The sequence below is a fragment of the Siniperca chuatsi genome, linkage group LG7 (assembly GCF_020085105.1).
Source record: "Siniperca chuatsi isolate FFG_IHB_CAS linkage group LG7, ASM2008510v1, whole genome shotgun sequence".
Classification (NCBI taxonomy): domain Eukaryota; kingdom Metazoa; phylum Chordata; class Actinopteri; order Centrarchiformes; family Sinipercidae; genus Siniperca; species Siniperca chuatsi.
In genome coordinates this window covers 10,570,008-10,588,807 of record NC_058048.1, presented here as the reverse complement: position 1 = coordinate 10,588,807, position 18,800 = coordinate 10,570,008, and the positions used below count along the sequence as shown (strand labels likewise).

Genomic DNA, 18,800 nt, shown 5'->3' with positions numbered 1-18,800 from the left:
GCCAATTTAGACACAATTGCTTTCTCACTAATTGCCATGCAAGCAACGCTGTTTTCTTCAGTGACATTATCAATTATTACTTCATCAATAATATCCCCTCACATCCCAAAGATAGAAAAAATTTGGTTATATAAAGGAGCAGGCAGAGAAGTGTGGCGGGGAACAATATAAAGCATAATCAGCGATGACAAATGGCTTGGGGGAAGGATGCAGTAATAAAAAAAGGAAAAATGGGACAGGGGACGAGAGAGAGAGTTAATAAGCCGTGGCCAGGAGGGAAACAATTCTGCGGTTTCTCTTCACTGCAGAGCCCCTGCTGTGAACTTGGAAGTCCACTGTGGCCCAGTCTGATGGTGCAGTGCTTTATCTGTAAGGCTGCAGTTGGTTCCAAGCCTCGCAGTCCATTCCTAACAAACTCTTAGAAGTGTTGGTTAAGCCTCTTCCCTTAAGCAAAACTATTTCTATTTGCTTTAAAAACAAACTCAAGAAATGTATTAGATCAAGAGGACCGGCTGATGGACCAGGAGTACACCTACAGTTAATGCAGATGGTCTTTTTCTTCTTCCTCTCTAATACTTTACATATTTAAACAAATCTTCTTGGTGCAGAGGCCTGGGAGCTACAATTTTCAAGTCAGTCTAAAATTGCCCAGAGAGAAATTAATGGCTCGGCATTGGATAGTACAAGCCTGGGGGTGTGGCTTGCATGTATGTATGTGAGGATCTGAATCCTCACATACCTCACATTTCCAAATGTCTTTGATGTTATGTTTGTGTGTATGACAGCATGCACGACTCATTGTGTATGCACACAGTACATGTATATGTGCGTGTAGACACGTGTGCACAAGCTGTAGTCTCACAGGGATGTAACAGCAGAAATCACTGATGGAAGACTTCTCTACAGAGTTCTACTCCTTCGCTCCACTGCTCTGTGACCATGACATGAAACTCTGCAGCCGCCTGCTCTGCTTGGCAACGATCAGTAAGATAAAGGGGCAGAACCCAACCCCACAAGTTTGGGGTAAAGATACACACAGGCATTTATGTATGCAATTCTGCACTCACAGTCTGTCCAACTGTCCTGCAGCAACAACCGGCTTGTCCATGGTGCCACGTGCAGAGAGTAAGCTCCAGCTCTAGCCTGCTGTCAGTGCCTTGTTGTTGCTACAGCTGCTGCTGTTGGCTGTGTGTGCACATCTGTGTCTGAGTGCATGTGTGCGTGCATGTGTGCAGATTTAAGTCACACCAAATGTCATATCAAGAGCAAACATCCCCACATTGGGGCCACTGCCAAATCCTGAGCAATCTCCCTCTCTCGCACTCACACGCAGCATGCATGTATGCACATGGTCTCTCTCTCTCTCTCTCTCTCTCTCTCTCTCTCCTTCTTCTTATCTCTTCCTTGTCTTCCAACAAGTAATTAATGCTGCAAAAATATCCCCCCATCCTGGCTCTCAATCACAGCATGCACTGTGACAAACATACACCCAACAGGGCAGCCTGGTTTCCAATTCTTTGACACTCGCTTCCCCTGACATCAACTTACAGTACACCACGAGATATTTTGTATTACTAAGATACTCCCATTGTTTCCATCAGATCAGAATCATCATCTCAACTATTCTATCTTTGGTTTCTTTTGATGCAATTTTAGTACATGCAAAGATAATTTTGGGATCATATACCTAAAAAACACTCAATAAAATTTCTGGACTTTTTGTATAATTTCAAGCTGCATGTGTTGCATTTTGGATCAGTTTTACATTAATTTGTGGTACCTTGTAAGCCCATGCAGGCTAAGCATTTTTGTATGCATGACACAATAATCAGATCATCATCATCATCATCATCTTAAGCTATCTCATTTGTCAGCAGACAATAAAATAAGAACAAATATCTGTGCACTAATAAAAAGGCCCTGAGAGGCTACAAGAATCATGGTCCAGTTCAATCAAGTACATAGAGAGCTCTAAACCAGTTAGCACAGATGAATCACTGCATCCAGTGTAGATAAATAAGCTGCTATATCCAGTGGCAGCTAATGGTTTATAACATTCAGGACAATAAATGTTCTGATTGACTGATTGATTGATGGAATGACCTCTAGGTCACACCGTTGCGCCTATGTAGCAGATTGTCCCTGGGAGAACAGAACACAGCTTAAATAGACAGTAATAACAAGAGTGAGATTTCAGCTGGATCCTCTCATTGATGAATCTGCGAGGGGACCTTATCATTATCACGTGTTCCTTGATTGATTTTTTCCCCCCTTCAAGGTGGATTGAAACATAGCTGAATAGAAGCTTTTTCCAAGTTTAAGACTGCCTTTTACAAACACATTCTTGATTAAAAGGTAAAAACATATTTTAACATTTTGTACTTTTGGAGAGGATGGAGATGCATCCTACTGGATACAGTACAACTACAGATGTACATATGTATGTGCTGTTATATAACATGACAGCATGGCATGCAAACTATACCCAGCTAGCCAGCCAGGCAGCTCACCTCCTTGTACAGGAGACTGTTGGATGCTAACAGATGGCTGTTCAGTGGTAAAGTAACTTGTGTCTGTTAGGGTGGTGCAAACAGATTAAGTGTCGACAGACTCAGGTTTAACAGTGTTTCTGTGCTACAGAATGATAAAGAGGCCCTGGATGTCTGACACACACAAACAGGAAGACACATTGGCTGACACACACATACAGTATGCACTCAATGATACTGATTAATCTTATGAAGCCCTGAGAGGAAATTTTCAAAGCTACAGTTCACAGCCTAAAGAAAAAAAGACTGGAGGATTAAGTGATAGATTTGAGAGGTATAAAAAAAAGTAAGAAGAGCGCAGAGAAGAGAGGGATGTAAATGAGAGAAGGACACAGACAAATATAGAGAGAATGAAAGAGAGACAGAGACGTTAGGGAAAAGAGGAGGTCCTCATGAAAGTGAGAAGGAAGGAAGCGGGACGCACGTTGCCGAAACTGCTCCCCCTCTGGTTTTTTTTCCTCCTGCAGTGCTCTGTAATTCGTCTCTAAAAATATCAGGCAAGAGGAGGAGGTGGAGCATAAACAAACACAAGGGGAGGAGAGGAGAGAAGGAGGGAGGGAGGATGGAGGGAAAAGTGCACACGGAGCACGCACTGTAGCAAAACAGGTTAAAAAACGAAAGTAAGAGTAGGGCCACCTGGACGTTTGTCCATGTGAGATAACGAGGGAACAGGAAAACAACGAGAGTGAAAGCCGGGGAGAGACAGAGGGAGCATGTGCCTGCTCTTTTCCCGGCAGCCACGTGAGTGCTTCTCCTCAGCTGCTCCGCTTACACTGAGCCCGCCAGAGGGGAACAGAGCAGGGTTGCCACAGTCACGGCGGAAAAAACACACTAGCTCACACTACTGCACTGGATCTGCACACTATGGTCGCAGCTTATTACACGCTGGTACATTTTCTGGAGATTTACATAACTGTATAAAAATACATAGGCAAATATGGACAGATAAACAAATATATTTAACATGCGCCCTTTAAAAACAGATATTTGACAGTCCATCCAGCCTTGCAAAGAGAGTATGTAGTCTTAGAATGACATATGTCAGCACAGACACAGACCAGAAAAATGGTCACAGACATCTCACCCCTGGCTGGTTTGTGCTTTGCATACATGGCAACCTTAAAGCTAAAAACAAAAAGAGGTTACATTTCCAAAACACAATCAGAAGAAAACACACAAAGAGCCAATCTCTGCCCTCTGTTCAGCCTTACCAGGCGAGCTTGAAGCCTTTCATTAGTACAGCGAGGAGTGTCTGATGTCCATAGCGTGTTGTGGGCACTGGGCTGCCCGTTCACACCGCCGCATGCTGACTGACAGCCTGCCAAAGCCTCACCTCCCATACACAGAGCGGGAGAGATGCACGGAGGGAAGAAGGGAGGAGTGGATGCAGAGACTGATGGATGGTTGGGAACAAAAGTCTGGAAGGATGATCCTCAGCTTTGCCCACCTTTCTGCTACATTCCTTCGCTTGTATCGAGGTGCCGCAGTGCTGAGCAATTGTGCCAGAAATGCACACCTCCCTGGGGTTTTTCAGTTTTCCCAAAAGAGAAGGAGGTGACCTGCACCGCAATATTTACAACGCAAACTGCAGCATGCAGCAGAGGCAGAAGGGCTTGCAATTGCAAATAAATGCCAACCTGGTTGGTGGCTGTGCCTTTCTAACTCTGTCTTTTCTATCAAGCTCTCGCTCTCACACTGTCCCTCAAAGCCTCCGTTTGCTCGCTCAAACTCTCTCCGTCTCTCCCTCAGTCTCCGCTGCGGATGAAAGCTGCACTTGCTGTGCTCACAGTGAGCAGGCGCAGGAGCTCTACCGTCCACCCCCTCCCTCCCTCCCTCCCTCCCGTTCTCTCTGCCCTCTTCCCTAGATGGCTCTCTTCCCCTATTTCTCTCCAAGATAAGCCTAGCTGGCCCGGTGTGGACGACTAGAGCAGGATTGTAGCCTCTGGCCATAACATCCCCTGTGCAATGACCCCCACCCCCACCTCCACCCTCAATGCCATGTATGAGAAGGGTTAAAGGGGGCTTCGGGCTGCTGTAAGTCTTTCCTCTTGTATTTGACTCCAGCCCTGATCAGTGTCAGCAGCTAACCCTGTTAATCTCTTAAAGCATTGAGTGTGCTGGGGTACTCCCCGTGTTTATGGCTGTGTGCTGTGTATATGTTCTGCATACATGATGAATCAGACGGACATCATGGTGACTCAGCTTGCTTAGTTTGCTAATAAGTGTTTTATAACTCCAATAACCTGAGTTTAAATCTAAATGGGGCCTTTTGTTAATCGTCCTTATTTGTCTAATTGACCGGCTCGGCAGGCCTGTCAAGCTTTGGATTTCTCCACATGCCGAAACGGTGTGCATGGGTCTCTAATAACAGCGAGATAGGTGGGTGGTGTCTTTTTTCTGCCTTTCCAAAACACAAGGACAAAAGCGCAGTGAATGGATTAAACTATTGTGATCTGTTCTAATGTAAGCTGCAAATGTTAGCATACCCAGCTAACTAGCTTACTGCCAACAGTAGTACCCTAGCATTATTTCCAAGCTTACTACATTATTTAGTGGGGTTACATGTTATGTTAGAAAAATACCTGGTCAGGAGTGGAACACCCACATGCTACAGAAATTAGATTAACAGTTGCAACTCTGCCTGCTCTTTCTTTGGTTTGAGGAAGTTTACACTCCAGCAAATCTAGCCAAACTTGCACAACATAGTGTTATGTTTGCCAAACTCATTGCCTTCGGCCTTAGTCTTTTAGTATTATATCAATCAGATCAATCAGTTTTCAACCAACTCAGGGGGTTTTAGCTTTTGAATTAGCCTATGCTAGCCAGCCACAGCTGATAAAATCTGCTGGCTACAGTTTTCATTTCAGCTGACAGCCCATGGCTAGATATGAGATGCCCGCTTTTGTTTACTTCTGTGTGAAATTGAGGACCCGTTGTTTAAAAAGTTACTATTAATTTTGAGTGATAAATCGGCCACCCATATCATCGCAGACTGCATTATGTGCCGTGCGAGGAAAGTTTGGTGTAGCAGCAGTAACTGTACGGTGGTGGGGCTTAGCAAACGGTCAGTTGTTTTAAACTGTGATTTCACAAGATAAACCATTTAAAAATACTTTAACATAACAATGAGAACAAGAATCTGCACACCACGTAAACTCATCTCAACTATATTTGCAATGGATTAACCTTTACGCTATTGTAGTCCACTGACAACTGTAGAAGTGGTTGCTTAATCTCTTCCCTTGAGCACTTCAGGCCACAGGGGTCAGAGAGCAACCGACCATTCACTTTTTAATAGAAGCTGTCATCAAAAACAATGGTCGACTTGACCACAGGCACTGGGTCAGGGTGCAGCACATTCTTCCTGTTTAATCTTCTTAAAGCCCTGCACATTACAAATTACACCTCATTAGGGATGGCTAATACTATGGCTAATGCAAACCACTCACCACCATCAGAACTGACATTATGGTTGGCCTGCACAAACACACATACACACACACACACACACACACACACAATATTTAATTGATTGATTGAATTTACACTTGTCGTTTGATTTTGTTTTTATTGATGGCAATATGGGGTGCACGGTGGCAGAGCGGCTACAGCTCCTGCCTCCCAATAAGGAGATCGTGGGTTCGTGGGTTCGATTCCCGGACCGGACCAACATCACACAATCTCTCTGGGTGGAGTCTGCATGTCCTCCCCGTGTTACCGTGGGTTCTCTCCGGGTTCTCCGGCTTCCTCCCACCGTCCAAAGACATGCATGTGTAGGTTAATTGATAACTCTAAATTGCCCGTATTGAATGAATGTGTGAGTGAATGGTTGTCTGTCCTTGTCTGTGTCTGTGTTCGCCCTGCGACGAGTTGGCCACTGTCCAGGGTGTGCCCTGCCTAAGGCCCGAAGTCACTGGGATAGGCTCCAGTCACCCGCGACCCCCTAACGGGGACCAAGCGGTAGAAAATGGATGGATGGATGGATGATGGCAATATACAGTATAGCACTTAGTATAGCACAATATAAAGTTGTTATTATTATTGTTATTGAGCTTAGTCTGCTGAGTCACTGAGCTTCATTCACTCACTCTGCTTTTTTTCCGATGCAGATGGTGCCAGGAGAGAGCGGGTGCATGACTGACTGATAGAGAGAGGCAAGCAACCAAAAAAAGATAATGGCACGCAGATGATGCAGTTGCACTTGGTCTTGAGAGGACACATGTTCCCATCACAGAAAGTGGGGCCAACGCCAGGCTCAGGACGTGTTTTAGAACTGAGATCAGTAAACAGTTCTGAGTCGACACTTAACTTTAGTGACGTGTGCAGTGACATGCTTGTGTGACATTATCTGTCTTACATCAATTTTCCAAAGACTTCAGACCACGGTCTAAAAGCATGCCTGGGAAAGTAACACCTGTCCCAGTTATAACAGTACAATCTTTTTCCAAAAATTATAACAAATCCGAAAGTCCTTGTAGAGCAGCACGGCATAGGAGAGACTGAATAGGCTGGTAATCATATCTACTGAGAGCATCAGAGCCCCAAACTTTTATATGAAGGACATTGTGGAACAGACATTGATGACAGTTTTGCCGACCACAAGGCTTGTTAGATGCCAAGTGAATTGGTATGCGCTCTTTTTCAAGGGGATGTGGGCTTTGTATCAATGGACAGAGGTACTGCGCAAAACAGCAGCATTAGTATCGCTTATGACATGTTGCTGTCATGCAGTTTTGTGGTCTGATGTGTCATTGTGCTTTTTTGAGGGCTCCATAAAACAATCTTTAACTAGCAATCAACAGCTGGCAGCTGCTGAGTCTTAAAAGCACCTCAGACCATACTCTGATTACTTTTATTATGAAAGACTCTTAGAGAGAAGAGGACCATTCATCTCTGTGCCATGGGGCAGGCAAGAGCAGACAGGAGGACACGCTCTCTCATTATTGTTAGCCAGCATTGTCTCTCCCAATAGGCTACTGCGAATGCGGTAGGACTGCACGGAGAGAAAAGTGGGGAGAGGAAAAGAGGCAAACATATGAGAGAGCTCTAATCCTTTCCCAGGGTGAAGCAGTGAGAGCTTCAGTCGAGCATGAGGACAGTAAGTCATCTCACACAGAGTCCATCTGGTGCCCACCTAGTCATGCCCCCCCCAAAAAAAACAATACCTGCAGCCATGGTGCACCTTCCTCTACTAATGTGACCGATGCATCAAGGAGCACGCTTTGTTAATCAATCAATCATCAATATGACTTTATAAAAATAATGTATCGAAGCAGCCAAAGGGGTATTTCACTGTGACTTATTACTACTTACTTAAAAATACACATGTACCTTTTGTGCTATGGTTGTACCTGTCAAAAATAATTATTGCAACATAATGTGTTGTATCTAAATGCAAATAGCCATCGCTTAAAAAAGTGTTCTCCTCCTGAGACATTAGGGTACACATAGCCTGTTATGTCAAATAATGCGATCAGGAGGTTGTTTACCTCAGTTTTAACACACAGAGGCTGGCTCTCCGTTGCATTTTGGTTAGTCACAAGTAACCCAACCCATAAGGAAGAGGACGTCAGCATAACACAAATAATACAATGCCGAATTATTGAAAGATGGACTTTATGCAACAAGACAAACATTTGGTTACATTTGAGTGTTTTGTGGCCTTTGAAGCCTGCCCTATTTTACTTTGTGTCAGATTTCTTTCATCTTTCTTGCTGTGTGCGATTGTAGTTTGACTTTTGTTAGTGCTCCGTCCAGCCTGCTGAGGAGGAGCAGCTACAGAGTGGTGCTGAATGGACAGCTCCTCTAGAGAAGAGCCAACCACTGAGTCAGAGATGTTTCCTCTCACTGATGCCCCCTGCTGACCACACCACAGCTGAGTTCTGCTATAGTAAAATACTTGTTATGATCAAATAATAATAAAAAACGTGTTCCCATGGGCATCAGGCAAAAAACAGATTTACTGTCATGTAAAAGTAAATTGATTTGCACTCAGAACACATGCTCTGTTCAATGTGCCCCTTATAGGTAGGATTCTAAAAGAAATACATGATTCTCTGGGCTGCTTTGCTTAAAAGTTTGCTTGAAGAAAAGACTAAAAGAACTGAGGTTTAAACTCATATTTCATGACGCAAGTCCCGCCTTGACAGATAGTAGTCATTATTATCAGTCAGGAAAACAGTAGTCATGTGATTTCTGCATCAGCTTCTTTTTTAGCATTCCTTGAACCCTAATCTGGCCCAGAGATTTTTCATTTATTTCTAAGAATAGCATTGGCAGATAATCTGGATTAATCCCTCTACACTGCTTTGTGGGATTGGCTGCCATGGTGAATTTGACTCTCCCATTCTGCCTAGTGGCCGTTCCTTACTCACAGTAACACAGTATGGATTATGCTCGTACTGTTTTCCTATTCATGCTGAATAAACCCCCATAGATTGATCTCTTCTGTCAGATCAGAGGGGGAAATGGGTGATCATGTGACTGGATGACTGACCATGTCGGATGATCCAAACCTTCAAGGCCACAGTGGGGAGCCAGAGAGCAGAACTGCATTCACAGCCTGCAAAGACAGGCATATACAGTATGCACACGTGCAAATGTACATACTGTTTATCCATAAAATATGATTAAAAACTCATTCTAGCATGAAAAATATGGTGCAAAACAGAAGCAAAAAAAATAAATAAAAGGAGACCAATCAATTTACTTAAATCTAACTTTCATTTGATCGAATAGTTAAAGTAAGATTTGCAATTAGCTTACAGTGTGCACATGTTTCTTTGATGTTTTTGAATGAGAAGGAGGTGTGGATTAAAGACAGCAATGCACAGCAGAAACCAGCTCAGTAGGATGCCAGAGTAAATTTAATATTAGACAGAAAAGACACCAGCAGCAGAACAGACACTATGCAGACAGCCAACACTGACTAAAACATAAAAGCAGCCCAGGGAGTGTGGTGTAAAAGACAGATTCATGACACCGATGATGAATGACATAATGTTCGATAGCAAAAACGAGAAACACTGCGAGGGATAGATATTATGTCCAACATCAGGTCGACTTAAAAAGTGATCAAGTGAAATACAGATGGCCTTCTGCGCGGCTGTCATGTGTGCCATGAATAAAAGAACAAAGTACAGCACGTGCTGACATTAAAGCACTCATTTTAAAAAAGCCTTCCATTTCCTGTTTCTGCTGCAGCAAGCAGGATGAAAATAGGCCGAGGTTTCTTTTTCAACAAACCTCCAACACACACACACACACTCATAATTACTAAACAAAGCGGAGCGAGAGAGAGGAGAAGAGAGGAAGAGAAGGGGTGAAAAATGGATCTCAGGATTATCTCTATTAACCTAAACAATAGGTATAGGCTTGAGAGAGAACAGATCTCCACAGAATTTAAATATCCAGTAGTTGTTAATATGCTGAAATTCATGAATACAGGCCCTATTAGGCCTGTATTGGTGCATTGGTTAACTAACAAAATGTTGTAAAAGGTTATCAGACGATGATCAAAAATATAGAAATATAACCGAATAAATCAATAAATAATAGTTAGTTAAATAATTAAAATTCATTAACTAAATTAATTCATTTTACTCTTCTATTTATCTTTTACTAGCTCATTTTATTTTTCTACATTTTCCTATTTAAGCTAGCTTAACTGAAAACACCAGTCGTTAAACCCACTGAGCACCAGCCTTTTCAGCTAGCTATCTAGCTGAAGCTAACATTCATCATAAACAGCCAGTGCACCTAATGTTAATCATCCATATATGGTCACTGCATCACTGTATAAACTCTTCTAACAGTAGCTAAAGCATTTTAGCCAGCAAGCTTATGCTAACAAATTGAGTAAAAAGACTTGTGTCTTTGCTATCACCTTTGTTGCTACACTAAAGGTTAATTTGCTAGCAGTGGCTGTGTGGCTTTAAGCTAGAGGGCAACTTTTAAGAGGAGTAATGGAGTGCATTGTCTTTTAAAGGGATAATTAAAAGGACATGTCTGAAATGTTTATTTGACTCCAGAAAATCATGACTGTTATACAAGACCCTACACTAACAAGAACCCATTCACTGCATTTGTGTTGGTATTAACAGTGTGTGAATGACAAATTCAGATTCATCAGATATGATTATCAGTTAATCAATATTAACAAACTCATATATATCTCTATTGGAAACCTGCAAAAAAAGGCACAAGAAGTATGTGTGTATTTCCAGCCTAAACTGGAGCTGTAGCTATTATGCAGTACATCAGTGACTCATCACATCCGTGACCCTGAGCTTCTCAAATACACACCCGCTCTGTTCAGAAAAATGATGTCACGACATAGAGAGATCGGGTTCAGCTGATCTCTCCAGGTCTAGTTCACATCCAGTAGTGTATGGTATACGATTTAGCTGCTACTGTGTCACTGCACTGCTGACACTGCTGTCTAGGGACAGAAATGTCAAAGAGTTATTTGAGGAAAGCTGTTGAACCATGCTCACAGGAATGTACATTTTTAAAATATATATTTGGTCTTTTTAGTCATATTTTTACAATTAAGAGACAAAAAACACAAACCAATTTTCAAACAACTGCTGCAGTGTAAAATTGGCACAAACCCTCTTCATACTGAATTGAAGGCTCTTTGAGAGGTTCCTCCCTGTGCAGTTTGTATTTGTTGGTTTGGTATTAATGCCAAAAACCTTTCCAATACCACCTTTTCCACATTGTTCCTTATTACATAACTACACAATGCCAGCTCAGTCGTCATGCAATTATGAAATAGCGCCACATGATCTCATCATCAGTGAGCGTGTGAGATACTGTGGTATGGAAGCCAACATGGTCAGATGTGCTGTTGCTGAGGGGTTGTTCACTCTTGGTAACACTCACACACAACCCTCCGCGGGTGAAAGAATAACCCCACCTGCGTCCCCATGCTCTGTCCTCAGAGGAACCTTTGCTTAACCTTTATTTAAGCAGGCAAGTTGATTAAAAACACAGCAGCTGCATGGATGATGCTGTCTACGTTGAGTCCATGTTCATTCTGTATATTTCTCTGGTATTTAAGTGGTACTGACTTATGAGCTCTGACGCAAAGGCAAAGGCTTGAAGGTAGAGTGAGGAAAGTTATTTTTATATTGAAGGACTCTGGTTGTAGAGTGGTGATGGGATAAGGGATTGGGTGGAGAGATACTGACTGACCCCTCCCAGACAATCCCTCCATCTAGTCAGCGAGGGCTGTTGCCACAGAGACGACCCTGCCATCATCGAAGCTGGGAGCGGTCCAGCCTGCTGCTTCACGTCCACATGCGGACCGTGCCTGCTGTTTTCAGTCAGACATACAGAAGTAGACAAAATGCAATGCTAAGCCCCACAGAAGCACACACACACACACACACACACACACTGACTTTACATTTGCTTACCACTGGTTGCTATGCCATTACCACCCACAAGGCCTTCAAGGACGGCACTTGAGCTATTTCGAGCTTCAGAAATGATCTACGTCATTCATGGCGACAAAACAACAATCACCCAGCAAGGCCTTAGACTTTCAAACACCTCAACTTTGCACTGATGAAATCTGCAAAGCTAATGTTATGAATAACAATTTCCACATTGTGGCTATGCTGTGGATGAAAACCTGAAACACTGGATTACGTCAACAAGGTCAAATATTGCAGAGAAGGAGATTGTTCTCTAATGTCCTCAGATAACAACACACCTTAACTTAATAAATCCTCAGGAAGTTCAATGGATACTATTCAGGTTTATAATATTTACCAACCTGGCACTAACAGGACACAAATGCACAACTTTGGAATATTGTATCTGCCATTTGAGCTTTTATTCATCAGATCCTTAGTGCCTGATAGTCATAAAATAGCATGGCTAGTAAATAAAATGCTGTGGGATTCACTGATTGATTCCAGTCATTAAGATTTAGAAGGGTGCATAAACCTCTGAACCGGACACTGCTCAGCACCCACCATCACTACCAAAGTGCCTTGGAGCAAGAAACTGGTAGATAGATTTATATTATAGATTCTTTGTAGAAATTTGATGGCATCCATCCATTCTCAAACCATGTCATGAGAGCACAACCGGTCCAGCTAATATGAAAACATGTCATGTCTTGTCTAGCATGTTTTTTATCAATTGCATAATTTTCACACTGCCCCCCCCATACTTTTCTTAGTCATGTTTTACCCCCACTTTTAAAACTCCTGTTTACACCAATGCCCTCTTACTGTCCAGCCAAAATAAACTTGATGTGAATAATCCAAGTAAAAATATCAAGATACACTTTTCTTACATCTCCAAATGATTTATCTCCACAAAACTAAAATTGCTTTGTAGTAGCACTAGCACGTCACCAATACACAAATAAATACAAATAACACAATGGTGTCTAGAAATGCAAGTACTTGTAAATGAAATGTCATAAACTTATGTCACTAATCTGTACTTTACAGTCAATCAGGGATTTGAAAACATAAGCACACTTCTAAAACTCATAAAACACTGAAATGCAATTTGTGAGGACTGTTTCTATACACATATTTGATATTAAAATACATTTCATAAAATGCTTTTGAATGTGCATCTTTAAGTAATCAGCAATCATCATCAATGTTTAATATTGCAGTTCCATTAAGTTTGAGGACTCGCTAGAGACGGATTAAAACGAGAATTGTCAAAATCGATGCAGCAGCCCCTGTAACATCCTGACTTTTCGTCCCTAGTATGTGTTAAGCTCCAAAAACACTGGATCCTACATTTCCCATAATGCAACTCGATAGCGTCTTCTGTTAGACCCCGGTGAATGTCCACATCTTTCAAACTCCACGAATCGAGTTTGTAACGCAGGCTTTCTAAAATAAATGTGTAGTCTCCGGGCTGATCATCATGACATTATCAGGGTAATTTTCTCAGAAATGACCTCCAGTTCCTCCAGAACCACAGAAGACATCATCCGACTGTTATAACACGCTGAGTAGAACTCCTCATGACTAGTAAACTGATCATGTAAAATCAATGGAGTGCCCAGTTTTTGTTAAGTTTTTCACCTCACATCACAGCAGAGGGTTTTACCTGTTTCTTTACAGTCTTGTCCCTGCATCAAGGCTTTGAGGAGTGATATTTTAGACTACAGATTGGCCATAATGAATCCAAAATCCCTATAGAGTCCTCACCTCTAACCCAGTGGTGCTCCTGCAGAGGACAAAGCTGACAGTGCTTCAGTAAATGATGCCACGGCAGTTTTGTTCCTGGATCTTACACACTGTGAAATCTGAGGACCAGAAGAAGTGGAGAGGAACTAGATGCACTTGTGGGTTTTATATACAGTATGGTTTACTGGAACAGCTCCCTCTTTTGGTGTGTGTGAGCATGGCATTCTCAGATACGATGAATCACTTGCAGGGCTTTTTACAACTGATGATGACTAAGAACATACCTTTATTAAAAATATGGGGGGAGTACAATGCAGAGGATGGTATAATGTGCCACAACCTATTATCCATCTTTGCTTTAATGACATGAAGCAGGTCTAAGCTGCCATATAATGTCACTGCTCATGTGTGGAGTGTCTTTTGCTTGTTGAGTTATATCCTACCTTTGGGGTTTCCATATCAGTTTCTTCCACTTCTTTTGCTTGGCCTATCAGTGAAGGTAGAGAAGAGTGAATGACAGGTTTGGTAAGTTAGCTTTACTGTTTCATGATTGTCCTGATGGCAGTTGATGCTAACTAAAATGCACTAGTATTGATGCCTCAGGTCTGCTACAGTTTCCAGAAGTCCCTAGACTAAAAAACAAACAAACAAAAAAATCATAATGGACTGTACTCTTTGTTATAATGTATTATCTCTGGTCTTCACAAAAGGTAAGACACCTTTTATTTTGTTTCTTGTAATTGGTTCAGACAACCAAGAACCACACTTTAGTCATTTTGGTGATTATTTGGTGAGCACTCAAATGACAATGATTGAGTTCAAATGACAAGCCCTAACGTGGTTATAAATATGTTCTGACATTTGCTGTTTTTCCAATCCAGGCAATTTAAAACAAACAATAAATTGTTTGAGACTAACATTTCACACAAAATTACATGTATATTTGTGTGTGTTTGTGTGTGCATGTATAAAGTAAAGCAATGGGTAATTGGGCTTGCAGAGTGTAGTCCTTTCACTCCAGTCGCTGCTGCCAGTGACTCAATACAGAGCGCCCACATGTACCATGAATCACTGTGATCAGAGGCCCTCAACCACTCCTCCATCTATTCAATCAATTCATTTTTGCTGTGGCACCTGATAATACATTTGCCTCTCCAGTCAGAGCAATTTCTTCCCACTCCTTTACCCCTGACCAAGCTTCCCGGCACCTATTGAGAAGTTTCTTTCGGCTGTGGAACACCTTGTACAGATCTAATGCGTGTCAGTGATGTAATCAAGTTTAATATTCTCTCACTGAGAGAAAACAGGAATTTCTTGTTGAGTTTAAACACAGAAGCAATAACATTTTAGCCAATGCTGTGTTGCTGCTTGATAAATGCAAAATAAATGCACAATATGTCAATACCCTTCAATATTCACTGAAGACTATAAGAAGCTGAAAGTGGACGTTTAAAATGACCCTGGGTGCTTCGTTGTCTTGCAAACGCTGGATGCAGAGGAACAGAGGAAGCCCTAAGTAGGATTAATCCATGGCCCCTTTGGAAACAGCTAGGGGGGAAATCAATCATGTCTGCTACGGAGGAAGGCAATTCAGAGAATTCAGGTTTACAGATTACACCACTTGATTTATAAAACCTGAGAAATAGACGTTCCATTAAAGACGAAATATGTTTAAAACAAGCAATCTCAGGATTGAATTTGACTGTTAAGGTGTTTGCAGTTTAGTGTTAATCCTCAACAGCTCTGCAGAGCTAAACCCCTGGATGGACCAGCAGTGTTCAGCATAGAACAATTGTGTTATTAATTTTTACATGACAGATGGATCTCCACCTACAACATACTTAGGTTTGATCCCTCTGGATATGCATCTGGATAAGAGTGCTTATTTGCAGACAGAAAGTGCATTAAATGTTGCTGGGGCGGACATGTAGACATTTAGCATGATCAGCGGGATTGATTTGCTGATGAACATATGTGAATTACTGTACACTGTGAGTCACCAGAGGCCGTGTGATTAGTCAGCAGTGAAGGCCTGCTGAATGCAGACACATGGCCCACTTGGATGGATACAATAAGGGCTGTAAGGTGAAAAACCTGGATTTACATTATGGCTGGTTCTAGCCTGCTTTGTACAGTAGTACCTGTCTCCTTATCCTTGCTCACATACTGAAAGTGCCCCAATTTACTACTTAGTGCAATGGATTGAATGAACCCCAGCTTCATTATCTCACAGACCTCAAATTCCCCTTGCAACCAATACTCCACTAATAAGACAGTACAATAAGTGGGCTTTGGAGAAATGGATTGGTATCAATTTCAGCTCCAACTGTGGACAGATAAAGACAGACTCGTCTCTAAAAGTGATCACTGAAAGGTCTAAAGTTAGTTTAGTTCATACCATTAAATGGCATATGTGCATGGCATATCTCCTTGTGTAACTCTACGGTGAGGCAGATGTCCACCCAGCGTGAAAACAAGACCTTTCACAAAAGCGGTTAAGTGGAAGTGCCAGCGACAGACAGATTTTCTACAGACTGTGGTACTTAATGAATCACCTACAGTGAGGGACGCCAACAGCTGGCCCAAAATACAGGCCATGATATGATAATAGCTCAGGTTGTGATGGGTGAAAATCTTAAAAATAGCTTTCTTTGTTTGTTTGTGGAAGGTTTTTAAATTGATAGAGAATTAGCTAGAAAGCACCCTTTTGAAATAGTTCCAAACAATCCATCCAAAAATTTGAGTCTGCAGATAAAGAACCATATGTCCTGTTTTGAGGTTTATTTCTAAAATTCAGTATCTAAAGCAGTTGTTCCCAAAGTGGTGAGAGGTGCTGCAAGATGTACTCCTTTATTCATCTGGTCCCTCCTAAATAATGTTTAATCACCTCAATGCTAAGCTAAATTTATATCAACTGCAACTGATATTACATTTTCAAAAATGTCTAACTGGAAGACAATGAGAAAAATGCAGTATTGAATTTGCATACCTGTGAAGCTCAACTTTTAGGGCCATAAAATGAAAACCAACACATTTTAACACCATGTGTGTTTTAATCTGAATTCAGTGGTTAAATGGACAGTGCTGTCAGAGGAGGTTGTTCATCTCACTGAGCAGCAGAATAAGAAACAGTACCAGAGTAAAGTTCATTGTCTGACATGGTTTGCCTTTTGTACGGCCGACCTCACTGGTGTTTTGGTATCAAAGCTGGGAGCAGCAGAGCAGAGAACACCAGGTACTAGTGATGGAAAGACAGTGGTCACAGTATTCTTATATAAGACATATTTTGTGTCATATTTAGCTTGAAGATGGTGGTGGTGGTGTGGTGCTGTTAACTATGATGGATGCTGTAGTTTGAAAAGAAACACAGTTTGCTAAAAAGTTTGAAAAAACTTAATCTAAAAAAACACAATTTGAAGAAGAGATGGGCAATATGGAAAAACCCCAATAACATCCCAATATGTTCTAGCATTCTGCAGATGTTGATATTTGATAACATTTTCAGGCTTTGACAATTTTAAGTGATTCAGCTTTGCAGTTATTTTATATAATTAAAAGCACTACGTTTTACATTTGCATAAAAATCTATACACATACAAGTGCAGTAAGTATAATGTAATCTATACATATTAGCAGCAGCTAATTTATTGCTGGGTATAAATTTGATAAAACATTTTTTTTATTTTTAATTGCGTCAGCCAGAAACATTGCAATAATCTTGATGAACAGGAAGGTAGGAGCACATCAGAAATGACACTAACACCAATCAATATCATTGCATCAATATAATTGTATCTAATGCAGTACTGGCCACTTCTTCTCTGCAGTTTTGTCCATGGTCAAAGGGTTGTGTGCTCTATGATGCTTAACATCACACTGTCAACGCTCACTATTAGACTTATTACGACACTGACCATTTTATATACATTACAGTCAGATATTTAAATGATAACCAGTAATCAATATTTAATTATCTGCAATAGTAAAGAAAAATGATATAAATTTAGTGTACTGTATAAAAGGCACGACACTATTTGTATCACCATTTTATAAAAGGTTTGGAGCAGCGGGCCCATTTTGTAGAAGACATTTGACATAGACGCTTTAGCCAGCAATCGCTTTTTTCCAATGAAGCAAATGAACTATTTTTTCCCCTTGTCTCCTAATTGAAATAATGAATCAAAGTGTGCTTGAGCTACTAGCACCTCTTTGGCTCCTTAATGACTATCATTCGTGATTCATTTAAGGGCTAAAGAGATAGTTATGTGAGGGTAACACAGTAAAACCTGCCAGGAGTATTTATCACAGAGAGGTAACCTAAAGCAGGGCTAGGACTGTCCCGTATCCCCGTCGACAGGCACAGTAAATCCAACCAAATCGCCCTTAATGGACCTGGGGAGCAGAGATCACAGCGGAGATTTAGGACGCCTTGAAGCCTGCTGGAAAATCCCTTCTGCTCAAATGTGTGTGTGTGCATGTGTGTGAGGTATACTGCAGAAATACCACCACCCCCTGCAAGCACCAGGTTAAGGTAAATGCATGTATGACACATTTATCCTGAATGAATTGCCAAAGAAAAGAAAAGCTGACGAAAAGTCATTTTAACACAAATATAAGAATAAATATATTGAATACTTGATGCAGTCACAGAGCCACAGCTTGTTTTATTGATTGACAGTTCTCTACAAAGCACTAAATGTATAAAATAGCTAAACATGCAGCTTTACATTATTCCTATGTTGTAAAAGGTGTGTTTAAATCTTTTAATGCTACATTTCTTAAGCAAGTCAAAATAATGTAATTGACATTTAAAAGTCTGCTGTGGACAGAGAGAAAGCAGATGCATTTTCTCAGCAAAGGTCAAACAGAAAAGGGTACAGCTGCAGTACAATAGCAGGGTCGTCTAGGTCATGTGATGTGGTCAGTGGAAACTACATTAGCACTTAATTCAGTAGATAATCAAAGGATGATTATCAGACAGCCAGATGACTAATAGTGGATTATATAGTATATAATGGATTATAGAGTAGTAGTACATATAGTAGTATATGTGAAAATAACCAGGGTGGGGTTTCTTTAG

General features: G+C 41.4%; 1 protein-coding gene across 19 annotated transcripts in view; it reads right to left on the bottom strand.

The window, feature by feature from the left end:
* The window catches only part of gramd1bb (GRAM domain containing 1Bb), a 124,721-nt gene that overhangs the window by 38,093 nt on the left and 67,828 nt on the right, over positions 1-18,800 (bottom strand). For 2 of the 19 annotated variants that reach the window (XM_044201586.1, XM_044201590.1), the window contains exon 2: positions 14,164-14,207. The exons of 15 other annotated variants lie outside the window; for them this stretch is intronic. In XM_044201586.1, coding sequence (XP_044057521.1) covers positions 14,164-14,207 — 44 coding nt within the window. Of the gene's footprint in view, positions 1-3,760; positions 4,307-13,741; positions 13,811-14,163; positions 14,208-18,800 lie in introns of those variants that run through there. 2 more of the 19 variants (XM_044201592.1, XM_044201587.1) reach the window with 2 other exon arrangements.